This window comes from Homalodisca vitripennis, chromosome 5 (assembly GCF_021130785.1).
Source record: "Homalodisca vitripennis isolate AUS2020 chromosome 5, UT_GWSS_2.1, whole genome shotgun sequence".
NCBI classification, from domain to species: Eukaryota; Metazoa; Arthropoda; class Insecta; order Hemiptera; family Cicadellidae; genus Homalodisca; species Homalodisca vitripennis.
Window position 1 is genome coordinate 29646473 of NC_060211.1, and position 13417 is coordinate 29659889.

The 13417-nt window shown below is 32.4% G+C and overlaps 1 protein-coding gene across 2 annotated transcripts; it reads right to left on the minus strand.

Annotated features, from left to right (window-relative positions):
- Nucleotides 1-16: 16 nt before the first annotated feature.
- On the minus strand, nucleotides 17-10976 carry LOC124361906. Of its 2 annotated transcripts, none has more exons than XM_046815966.1 (2): nucleotides 10589-10976; nucleotides 17-471 (listed from the first exon to the last, which is right to left on the minus strand). In XM_046815966.1, the coding sequence occupies exon 1, from the start codon at nucleotides 10955-10957 to the stop codon at nucleotides 10598-10600; it is 360 nt and encodes a 119-aa protein (XP_046671922.1). In that variant the 5' UTR covers nucleotides 10958-10976; the 3' UTR covers nucleotides 17-471; nucleotides 10589-10597. The 2 variants fall into 2 exon arrangements, with proteins under 2 accessions (XP_046671922.1, XP_046671921.1); XM_046815965.1 differs by lacking the exon at nucleotides 17-471 and adding an exon at nucleotides 6887-7032.
- Nucleotides 10977-13417: the final 2441 nt, after the last annotated feature.

The window sequence follows — 13417 nt, forward strand, 5'->3', positions numbered from 1 at the left end:
ATTACTTTTTATGGAACTCCTTTTGCTAAATCTAAATCTAACACCAGACCGAAACTTTATTATCTAGAATCTCAAATTAGCCTTCATAAGTGTATTAGTGGTTTTGTTGTAACAGGAAGAATTTAAACTGCATCCTTGGGCGTGGCATATTTCGCTTAAGCATTAACATTCCAAATGTTGTAAAATTAAATAAGTGCACATAGAGAAATTTAAAAATAGATTGCTCATTTGTAGCAACAGACTTGAAGAGAAACAGGCAACTAACGGGCCTGTATATGACTTGTGTCGTGTGTTTAAATAAGCTCATAATTATATAGTTAATTTGAGTTCAGTTTTATTAAATGCAAATATTTAATGCAGGCTTTGAAAACTAATAATATTAAAATAATGAGTGAGTGTTAAATAAAGATGTTGATAAATCTGGCCTTTGATGTAAACCATTCAGTTGTGAACTATTGATTCCACCGCAACCTGTGAAAAGAATCAGACATTTTATTTATTTTGTAATCACACTTCAATATGAATAAAGAACCACAAGAAGCAAATCCTGTGCGTGGCTCTGAGTTTTATTTAAACTTTGTACGCTTCTAATTGCATAATTATATGCCATATAGAGAGACAAGGAACAAACAACAACATCACTGAAAAATAAAATAAGTTTAGAAATATACATATACTATTGGTTAATATATGTTCATACTAAGACTGATACAGAATAGCTGTACCCACACTTAACTACACCAACTGCAGTAATTTACTAGCACTACTTTATTTTTTATTATTATTCTCCCTCCACACATCTGTCTGTATCCAAATTGGGCGGCTAAGACGATCTGATAGACAAACAACCAGTCTATCTCTTCGTGGTTATAAAGAATACGTTTTTGTATTAGGTACAAATGTAATTACTGAAACTGTTGCAGAGTTCATATAATTAGAACCTAAAAATTCTGGAATATGTGATATTTAAGTAGATTCAGACATTACCATTTTTTCAATCAACGTATATGGGAGTGCCGATAGCCGAGTGGTCTAAGACGTTGGACTTTGAGTCTGAGTAAAGACTGCGCAGGTTCGAATCCTACCTGTCACCCTTGCACTTTTTATCAATACCATCGACCTTGTACTGTATCGACTCTCCCCCTTATTTTGTTTGATAAGATCCTCGCACAGGCCAGTGACCCATGAGGACGGGCAGAATAAGGGATAAAAGGGGATTGGCCTCTCCTTAAAAAAATAAAAGAAAAAATAATGCCGGGATATGATAAATGCATGGCATCAAGACCATTTTACGCATAATTTCTGTCATTAAACGTTTATGGACATTCCTTCTATCAAATTAATATTAATAAAATACCACTAAAATCAACAAATTCACTTACACTTGGCCATATTTTCACTAATAAATGCATTAAATAACTGATTTTAGAACGTTATTCGAAACTATATGAAGTCACAAAATTATACGTGATATTTTACAAACGTAATTATGTCAAGTGTACCTTTGACATTGTTCTATTTATCAGATTATTTCTAACTCTTGCGAAAATGTGAGTCTCTTGTGAAGTATTATCGACATCGAAAGACTGTCCAGCATCTCGAGTAAAGTATTCACTCGGTTATGTACTCAACTTGGGTGGGTAACTGGGGAGAAAAGCATGTTGCGTTTACTGTCACATATATCGTAAATATAATATTCTAAGGTCGGAAACAGTTTCTTCCATAATTCCATCCACTATTTACCCCACATTTCGTTAGATTTATTGTTTAGTTTGTGGTAGAAAATGTTCGGGCATTTATTCAGCTTTGATATATGTTCTGTATATATACAGTATAACATCTGATGACACTCTACATTATGTTCTGATGTTAAACTATTCTTGTATTATTTCGTTTGATCGTGCCGACTATATATTAGGTTTGTGAAGTACAATGTCCTCAGGTGAGGAATGTACCGCGCTGGCGGGAAGATGCATCGCCTCGAGATTCTAATGCGATAGCGCCATTGGCACTGTACCATCGCTTCGCGCTACGCACTCGGGTGGAGTACAATAAGCGGACCCGGTTTTTATATCGATTAGTACAATCATCGATACTTAATATTCATTTATCGAATACGCGTTTATAAATCATATCAATGATAATAATTAATACAATGCTCGTAGTGATAGTCTTATAAATAATAAATAAGCTCTCGATTAATCATTAAGAATTAATCATTAATTAACTGATTAATCATTAATCATTAGAACGATCAATCAAACTATGAGAACTGGAAATTGGAAAAACTCATAAATAATGAAATTATAACAACATAACAAACATTTATAACAGGAAATATGAAATATGCGTAATTATTTATATGTTTTCTCCTGGTTAGCAATGATTAACCGCTTTCGAGAAGTTGTTGAAGCATCTTCTCTAGAAAACCGAACTTCTCTTCTGTACAAATACTCACAGAGATGATCTGCAAGCAGGTCGGCTGATATGTCACTTTAAACTTTGTTTAACGGTCCTCCACGAGCTTTCGACTTTCTGTTATTACCTATAAAAGAAAATACGTTTATTATATGAAAAGTGTTTATAGTTTACAAGTTAGTTATTGTTCAAAAACCAGTGTCGATTCGTTATCTCGAAAGTTATAATTAAGTAATATCGTTGGCTAATATCGATATAAAAAACCGAATCCGCTCATCGTACCCTACTCCGCAATGAAACCAACTTTGTCAGCTGAAGTCACTATCTAGGATCACTATCTAGGAACAGAATTAATATTTACTATACATGTGCTAGAAGTTTTTCAACAAACTTTAAAATATGAACTGTTGGTTCAGAATATACCCAGGAATCTCATGTATACAACACACCAACTATAAAAGCCTTAATTTAATTTTAATTATACATGTCTGTTTATGTTAAGTAGTTATTATTCCTACAATTATTTAGGGTGTAACTATTTCGGTCCAACAAATATATTACTTACCTAACCTTATTTACAGATATTCGAACTGTAATCCGTTGTTTCCAAGCAGACTTTTACCCAAGAACTGAAGTGTTCTACAGCCCTTAAGATCTCCGTTCTGCAAAATGCCAATTGGAGTATTTTTGTTTGTTAAATTATTTCCCCGAATTAATTAGAGTCTAAATATCGGGGTTTTCGTTAAAAAGAAGAAGGTAGGCTTCTCGGTTCAGCCACTATACATCGCAGACCAGTGGTTTGCCTCCCTTATATAGAAACGAAGCTTCATGCAAAAACCAATTCTTTGTTTGAAGTTTATTTTTGACGATGGAAGGACTGTGAAGGAAACAGGATTTTTCCGGCCGTGTCATCGTTAAGAAAAACAAAACAATCAGTAACACTACGTTTCGAGATCTGCAATCTGATCGCTTATGTGTTATGTTAGTTATTTACCTGAAGAAGAGATCAGATTGCAAATCTCGAAACGTAGTGTTACTGATTTGTGTTTCACTTAGCGATGGCAAATGTCCGGAAAAATCCTGTTTCCTTCATGCAAAACTTATTCTATAAATCATTTCGTTCTAGAGTTATCGTGTGGATAGACGGACAGAAAATTTCTTTTGGCTTCAATAAGGCTCAACCTATCTGATAATATCCTTTATATGTCACCTCCCATGTAAGCTTATTGAAAACTGCTAATCCAGTATAGATATAGTACGTGTTTATGTATAACATAGTATGAAGATATAGTGCTGACTTCAAGTAAAATGCAATTTTTTTGCTTCTGTAATGATAAATAATACATTTGTTTATTACTTTTGACAGATATTAGTTTATAGGAAGCAAAAGCTATACATACTTATATTGTTATTTACTTTCGGATACACATTATTTTAAACTCTTTCCTGTATACATCTCTTGCGACCAGATACAAATTTTAACAACAAGCTTAATCGATTGTTCCAGCGATGTTATGTACTCGCTAACATTCACTTGCATTTCATTTTAGTTTGCAATGATTGAAATTGAAAATCCTTAACTGTTTTACGTTTCTAGGAAACCTCTTCATTAGCTTGACGCCAACCTGTTTCAGAACACTAGAGTTTCAGCCAATGTTACTGTTGCATTCTGTAAATAATTAGTTACATATTAGTGAATATTCCTGCGCTGAACCAAATCCAGCTTTGATTTATAGTACAATAATACCTCAAGTATACAGTACAAAGCAAGGCAGTTTAAACTCACTAAAGACACTCATACGGCTACCTATAAGTAATTTTGGGAAGATTCTTACAGATTTTTGTTTATGTAAAAACCTTTGACACAATGACTGCATCAGACGCCTTACGTCGTAGTATTATTGTATCACTAGTCTGATCCAAGGACGTAGCCAGTGAGGGTGTTCGGATCCCCTACTGATTTTGATTTTTTAATTCCTTTTTAGCATACGATTATTATTATTTAAATACTTAGTATTACTGACATGTACTCCTGAAAGATCATTCTCAACTATCTGTCCACTACTTGAAAATATCAGTTGTCTGGGCAATAACACCCCCTCGTAAGCACCGGTGAGAGAATAAAATAAGTCCAGCATGGAGGGGGTTGTTAAGGCTTAGACGACTTTCTAATTTTATCTTAGATTGGGGAAATTTTCTGCAGGTTGTGGCAACCCTGAGCAGATGTCGAATTCCGAAGACCACTTGCGGATTTTAGTTTTGTTATTTTGATGTTACGTTACAACATCAAAAACCCCTCCAAAAAAACAAAAATTATCCTGGATAGGTTCTTGTTCTGATCCACTGAGTGTAGAGCCGAAGTGAACTGCCCCACTCCACAATTTTGTAGGTCAAGAAAAGGTATAAAGTACTAAAATGTGCTGCCATCATGACCATTTTGCTAAGTTTTCGAAAGAGAAGATGCTGTCCATTTGGTCATTTCGGGTCAACCTAGTTGTATTGAGCTTATTGCTCTCTTAGCTGTATTACTCACCCTAGTCATTAATTTTTATTATTTTAATATCTTTTTTTACTGCTTGTTTCAGATTTTACTTATTTAACGGTGTTTAACATTGTACTGTCCTTCGTTTGAAGTTTGCTTTTGACGATGGAAGGATTGTGAAGGAATTAAAATTTTTCCGGATATTCGTTTTGTGATACTGTACAATCAGTACCACTACTTTTCGAGATCTCGCACTGCAATCTGATCTCGTCTTCAGATAAATGACTAAACTAATGCATGACTACAACCTATATAAAGCAAACAAAACATACCAGAGCGTTGTGACACGCATACTTCAGGAACAACATTGAATGAATTTAGTGTCCAGGGCGAGTTTTATTCCGTAGACAGAAATTTATTATGTGTACAAATTGAAACTTATCAAGTCCATACTTGATAAGTTTAAATTTATCAAGTTTATTTATTTTCTCCATAGAAAATGGCTTACGGTATAATAGGATAATAAGTTTCAGGGCACCTATTTTTCTTTATGTTTTTGGGTTAACTGACATAAAATATTCGTATAGAATATAGCAATCAATAATTCTCAGACAAGCATTTCAGAGCAATGAGGTATAAATCTGTCGCAAAAAAGGTTGCACCTCTGGTAAACGTAAAGCACAATGCACACAGGATTTTTTCCGGACTTTTGCCATCGTTCAGAGATACAATACAATCAGAAACACTACGTTTCTATATCTGAAATCTGATCTCTTCTTCAGGTAAATTACTAAACTAATGCATGGCTTCAACCTAGGCCTGGTTTAACTCAGGCTTATCGTCCTCTTAGTGCAGCGTCTGTATTCTGACGCTGTCACATACTTGAAATCTGGAGTCATGTTTGTCTGAAAAAATCCACAAAAAGGTCGACTATGAAGAAGCTCAATGTGAACGAACAATCTGCATCGTTTCCACATCAGACACCCTAGATTGACATCACCAGATTCCAGACGCCGCTCTTAGAGGAAGGTGAACCATAGCTAAACTGAACATTTATACTGAATCGACCCATCCACCAAAACTACACCAATCTAACATGCTTACCTTACCTTAGCTTAGTGCATTGTCTGGTTTCTGACGCTGTCAAAAACTTGACTTACAATCCTAGAACACTACTACTTTCTGACTATCCTAGAATCCTTGACTTACTAGATTGACATCTCCAGATTCAAGGCGCCGCTCTTAGATAGATGAAGGTGAACCGTAGCTAAACTGAACATTCGTACTGAATCGACTCTTCCCACCATAACTAACATGCTTACCTTGTAATCCTTATGAATACGCTTGTGCATTACATCCAGCCTGCAAGCCGAAGTAATTCAGACACGATTGTCATAAAGTGATTTAAATCGGAGGAGTAAACACGACATAAACAGTACAGTTGCCAGTTGTAATATATCCCAGTCAGTACTGATGTATACAACGGTTCCTAAGCTCACAATGCAATAAACGCCACATCAATTCCTCCCCTCTTCCACCTACCCCCCCCCCCCCCAACAACACAAGTGTTCTTATTGTTACAACTACTTTGGCTGCTCCTTACCAGTCTTGTAACTTGATACCCTGATATTTATTAATGCTTCGGTTATCGTTTTATCTCGTTGATATAAGGAATAGTATCATCGTTTTTTCATGAACACATGAAATGAAATGAAATGAAAATTCTCTTTATTTTTTCAGGCGAAGTTAGGACTACATAGTCCTTTCTTACACTTTACCTGATTATTAGTATATTATGTAAGTACAAGCCATTTGTAATCTTCAAAATAAAAATCAAATAAACAGCGTTTCAAAAATAAAATGAATATTTGCTATGTATTCTAAAACTAACAACAAATCACTTAACAAAATCAAAATTGCACTCTTAAATTTATACTGTGTACAAATTAATATTTGATTATAAAATAATATTGATGATACATTTTAAACAAAAACTTAGTCAAAATATACAACATTACAATTAAAACATTCTATTTTTATTAAAATTATTTACTTACACTCACACATTCATTCATTCTGTCTGCAACAAACCATGACTAGCGATCCTCGGGCACCACGGCCGCGGACATCCGCTGCAAAAAAATACAACTTAACAGCCGAAGCAAACCGATCCCGGCTCTCCAAAGATTGTAAGGATCTGGAAGAGAATTCCACAAACGGCAAGCAGACTCTACAAATGATTTATTAAAGACAGTCGTTCTGTGGTGGGGGATTCGCAACGTCAACGAGCCAGTGCGGGTGCTCCTTACGCCTTCTTCAATAGCAATGAACTCAAAATCGTTTGTAAAGTATTTTGGAAACCCGGTTTTAAGGATAGAAAAAAGTAAAATTTCACACATGGACATAGGTAAGAAAATATATTGCAATAACTTATTTTATTAAAACAACGTAAATTTGCTTTAATATGTGACACTAGCAACAATTACAATTACAGTCTACAATTTATTGATATAAAAGTACAACATTGATAACTGTGTGATCTTTCAAAGAGTCTTAGTTGTGTAAGCCGAACTACACTTCAAATTTAACTGTAGATAACCCAAATTAATTTATTTCACCTTTTGTATCGGCTTCTTAATTTATTAGCTTGCATTCGGATCGGTTAATATTAATTATACTCAGTTTCATTACAAGTATGAAACCCCTATTACACATATTGGAAGCAATATTGCGAGCTTGTGTGAATAAAAACAAATATAAACCGTTTTTGTCACTCAAACATTTAATAATGTCACATGCTTTCATAGGACAAATCAGTTTATTAATATTTCTCAGATTGATAAAAAACAAATATTAATTAAATTGTCGTAATTATAAATAAATATATTATGATATATTTTTTACTCTGACAATTCTCATATTAACGAATTTTCCTAACAACTCCTCTCACATTTTGATGCTATTCCATTTAGCTCATATAAAATGGTGTGATGTATCTATTTATCCAAATGACTCAAACCGAAATCTAAAAGAAATCCAATTAGAATATTCAATAGAACATTAACGCAAATTAGTTAAATAATATCTAATTTTACGAGTCTTAAATCCAAAGTAAAAGTTTAAAAACTTACATTACCTAAACTAATTAGTTAAAAGAACTAAATTAAATTTCCAAAATAACGTTCTGCCTCCTGAAATACATTGATGGAAAAGTTGAAACCTTTTCAAAACACAAAATACAATAATATTTCCGAGATTTTCCATCGTTATAAGTTACAAAATGTATACCACAACGTTTCGAGTATTGAAATCCATCTTCTTCATCAGGTGGAAAATAGTATATTAAAATAGAAAGAAAATACAGATAGAAAGAAACGAATGGAAGCGGGTCAAACATACCCGAAAACTGTTTGGGAGTCCACACAGGATAAAATGTACCCAAGAGCTGTCAATGCAGAAGATGCGTGTCACAACCACAAGAATTCAAGAGCAGTATCCCACTATTGCCTGCGCTGGCATGGCGTGTGTTGGTGCTCTTGAATGTTGACCCGTTTTCATTCGTTTCTATTTTAAAGTACTAACAATTTTCCACCTGATGAAGAGGATAGATTTCAATTTTCGAAACGTTGTGTTATATATTTTGTAACATATAACGAAGGCAAATATCAAAAATCCTATTATCTTTACAAACCTTCTATCGTCAATAACAAATTTTAAACAAAGAACAAAACTATGCATTATATCACACAGTCAAAAATGAACACAGCTATAAATGTTTTTATTTATGAAGTAAATTAAATTGAAATAAGTTATCAGCACTGAGAATAAAGTCAATAATCCTAGCTAATTAAAAACTTATTCACAAGTTTTGAAACTTGTTGAAATCATTAAACATGATTTGCAGCAAATATCATTAAGTTTACTCGAGTTCAAACATGCGTTGTAGCATTTGCGGAATTTTTTGGTTACTTGAAACAGTAAAAAAAATAAAAAGTATTAAAATAACAATTTATTTACAAATATGGCCATGCGTAACATAAATCTTCTCTGGACATGTGGCTACGTCCACGGTTATTCTTCTCTAAACATTTGGTTATTTGTATGGTCATCCTTCCATGAACATATAGTATTTTTTTAGGAACAGGAACATAAAAAATAACACGAGTTTCCAGACACTGGAAATGAATATTTTAATAATAAAACCATCAAATATAATTTCTTCCTTAACACAATTTTGCACCATATGAAGGGTCATTTGGGTTTTCTTATTCCTAAAAATAAATTTCCAGCTTTCTCTTTTCAACTGATGTTTTTGTGGCACTTTTTTGAAATTTCTTTTATTGCTTTCTCTGTTTCTGCAGTTACTGCAAGCGTGATTCTCAGTTCCATGCAGATTATATTTGTATTATTGGTACATTCTTAAAAAGCATTATATATCTTCGTAAATACTAAATATAATGACACATTTGTGCTGATGCAAACTCTCAATACATGTGGCTAAGCTTCTGCGATTGTAGCACCAGCCTATCGTGCACGTAATACCTGAAATGTCAGCAATTGTTTTTGTTATTGCTCAGACAATTGTTTGTTTCAAATCAAAAATGGAAATCCAAAGATTTCAAAAGTTTTCAAACTAAAATTTTGATAACTTTAATCTAATGGATCATCCCAGTCCGCCAAATACTGATCTCTTTCTCACCACACTGAATATTTTGTAACACAAATAAATCCTTATGATATTTTCCCTCACTAATTAGAGTCATCTTACGTCAATAGTTTAATACTAGTGTTATCACTAAAACATTTTATCATTTTTGGCACAGTTTTGTAATCGTTACTATGTCAAAAACTGATTAGGGCGTAAAAGTTATCATTTCCAACACATTCAAATACACTTGCATAATTAAAAGAATTATGCTGAATCACACTTTTTTTATTATTGACTACGAACTATAATTTTCGAGTTCAGCCAATGTTCGTTACGTCTATAAAGTGACTTGGTTTATTGTAAAATCGAACTCAGATTAATTAATTTATAACACTTTTCATCACTGTATGATTAAAAAAAGTCGTTTTAAATTCTTTAAATTTATTGTAAACTGTATCTAAATACATTACCCTACACCAAATTTGTGCATATCTTTTCATATTTAATCGTAAATATTTCCAAAATCTTTACTTCACTTTATTCATACAGATATCTGAGTACTAATTAGATTAATAGTACGTCAATCGTTTAATACTAGTGTTATCACTAAAACAATTATCATGTTTGGCACAATTTTGTAATCGTAACTATGTCAAAAACTGTTTATGGCGTAACATATTCAAATACATATACATAATATAAAAATTATGTGGACTTAAACTTTTTATATGGTGTTATTGATTCTATTGACTCCGAACTATAATTTTCGAATTCAGACAAATTTCATAACGTCTATAAAGTGACTTAGTTTATTGTAAAATCGAACTCAGATTATTAATTTATAACACTTTTCATCAATGTAGGTTTAAAAAAAAAACTCCTTTTAAATTATTTGAATTCATTGTAAACTGTATGTAAATACATTAGTCTATTCAAAATTTATGGATAGTGGTTCATACTTAATCGTAAATATTTCCAAAACATTTACTTCACTTTATTCATACAGATATTCAAGACACATTTTATAAGTATAAACTCACTTCTAACGTCTAACAGCGTGTATCGTTCCCGAGGACATCAGCGTATATTTTGATGCGCACTCTCGCATCACGATGTCCGGGTTTCCCGTGGACCACCAGTTTGACGTAACGTCCTGCAGGTACAGTATCTATCTTGTAGATGGCCGAGAGGTCGGTGATCTGGTTGAGGGGGGTCCACCAGGCCTCCATCACTTCGCCCCCGGCATCGAACAGCTTGGAGGCCGTGTGGTGGGACGGAACTTGTAACTCGTCCTCTCCCCCTCCCATGGAGTTGGTGAATACAACGGCTTCGCTGACCACCTTGATAACTGATTCACAACCACTCAGAGACATCAGGAGTAGAGTCAGGGCGAACAGACGCGAACTCATTATTATTACAGTTTGTGTGAGCAGTAATAATAATACTGACTGACGACTGTGGTTTGCTCACAATTCCCAGAGGTTATCACTCATGAAGATGTGTTTAAAATCAAAGTCCTCTCTTATGAGATAAACGGCAGTTTCTATCATTAACAAATATACGATTAAACATATTTTAGTTCAAATATTACTAAATGTTAATGAAAACGAAAGATTTCCAAATGGTTTATTTTTGGGATGAGGCCTTTCAAAACCAAAGGTTTCATCATCAGGCGACTCCACAAAATGATGATGAAAACATTGGTTTCGAAAGGCCTCGTCCAAAAAATAAACCATTTGGAAAAGTTTTGTTCTTGTTAACATTTAGTAATATATTAAAAAATTGTCCAATTGTTCATAGAGTCTTCGATATTTTAGTTCACTCTATTCAAATTTATATATATATACCTGGAAGGTTACATTGTAGGACTTTTCATTTTTTTTTTTTTAAGTGAAAACTTCTTTTGGCGCGTTGAGCGTTTTGGTAGAGGGTAAAATCCTCGGTTCGCGTCACCGACATGCTAAAGTGGTTTCCATGGAAACGTTAATAATCTTTGGAAAATTTGTTTATTCTGTTTTAGTCACTTTGTGCTATTTATGATATATTAAACGCCTAATACTAAATCTACGCAATGTAATATGCTAATGATAATAGTATATCTATAGCTATGGAGAGCCAGACTAGCGCACGCGCAGTAGCCAGTGTACACGTATACACTAATACATCGACTATTTCTGACTGTATTATGTGCGCGTTGGACGCTTTTTGGATAAGTATAATTTTGTGAGTCACGTCAACAATACGTTATAGTAGCAGTACATCTGTAATTGTAAATGTGACGCGTTTTACATTAAGTATTAGAGTGTAGAATACATAAGTAAAGTTAAATTGACCACGTGGGAAGTTCAACTTGTGTGTACTGGATTTTGTTTATTTAAGTGAATTTTTTAATTTGACTATTATTGTAATTATTTAATTGAAGGATTACTGTTTATTTATTGAATTTAAATTCATTGACTTCAGTATAAAAGTGAGTATGAAACATATTAATATTTTTTATACAGATAAATGAATAATGAAAACAACGAATATATTTTTAAACATTGATATTAAGCGGAGACTTTAATATTAACTTCGCAGATGACAAAAATTTATCATTAATTGAATTTTTGAATGAAACATTAGGTTTGACTATGTCTAATGATCGAAAAGTCAGTACAACAAAGTATAAAACGACTATCGATGCTGTTTTTTATACGATATTTACATAAATTTCAATCAAACATTTTTATTTCTTATTTCAGTTACCATAAACCTATTGTATCTTTTTTAGAATACAATGAAATGATTGAACGAACAGATAATCTAAGTATTGTCGAAATTAATGATGACAATGATGTAAATAATGAAAATAATGTTCAAACTTGAATTCATTGAAATTCGTGTAAATATAAATACTATGTATAATTAAGATGATTGTATATTAATTATTTTTTCAACCACTTTGTATTTATATTTTGTTCATGATTTGTTTAACCCATCATATGTAACTAATAAATAAAACATAAAAAATTTCATATAATGTTTTTCAACCACTTTGTATTTATATTTTGTTCATGATTTGTTTAACCCATCATATGTAACTAATAAATAAAACATAACAAATTTCATATAATTTTTGCATATAGTTTTAATTACTCTCAACTTAATAGTTCCGTTTTCACTTCTATCGGCAGTCCCACGACTGCTATTTTTTTTTTTTTTTTTTTTTAATAGCAGTATTATTTGTGTTTTTCAACAAAGTTTTCATGCAATTTAAATTACTTTAGAATTACTTTTTTATGTTACTAAAATTGTTTTGGCAATAGACTATTTTTTACTAAAAGAAAATGCAAAAGTTTAAAAATATATTCTCAACTTTTTGAACTCATGTCCCTCGATAAGATAATATTTATTAAGGGAGTATACTCAAAACTAATTAATTGTCTTCGGGGTCTTTTACGTGGTAAAGGTGGCAAGGAAATTGTATTTTTGTTCTAAATAGAACAAAAATGCTGATCATGGTACCTTTTGATATGTGATAACCTCGGTCCATAAGTCACTCATTAACTTAAATTATAAATACGTTTTAACCTTCTTATACATATTGTATATAGGAACAAAAATATCAAATACACTACTTCTTTTATTTTATTTTTTTTTACTTTTCTAGTGCAACAAGTTATTTGCAACATAATAAACATATAATAAACTAAACTAACCTGTACCTAAAAATATCAATTTGTAATACAATTTATTATATTTTTAACTAATTAACTGTTACACTACTTTTAAAAGAGATGATTCTTCAGTATTGAATATCAAAACAGTGCGGATGAATATTGATAATACTCCAGTAAAAAAAGTAACGTTCACTTATATTTTATGAC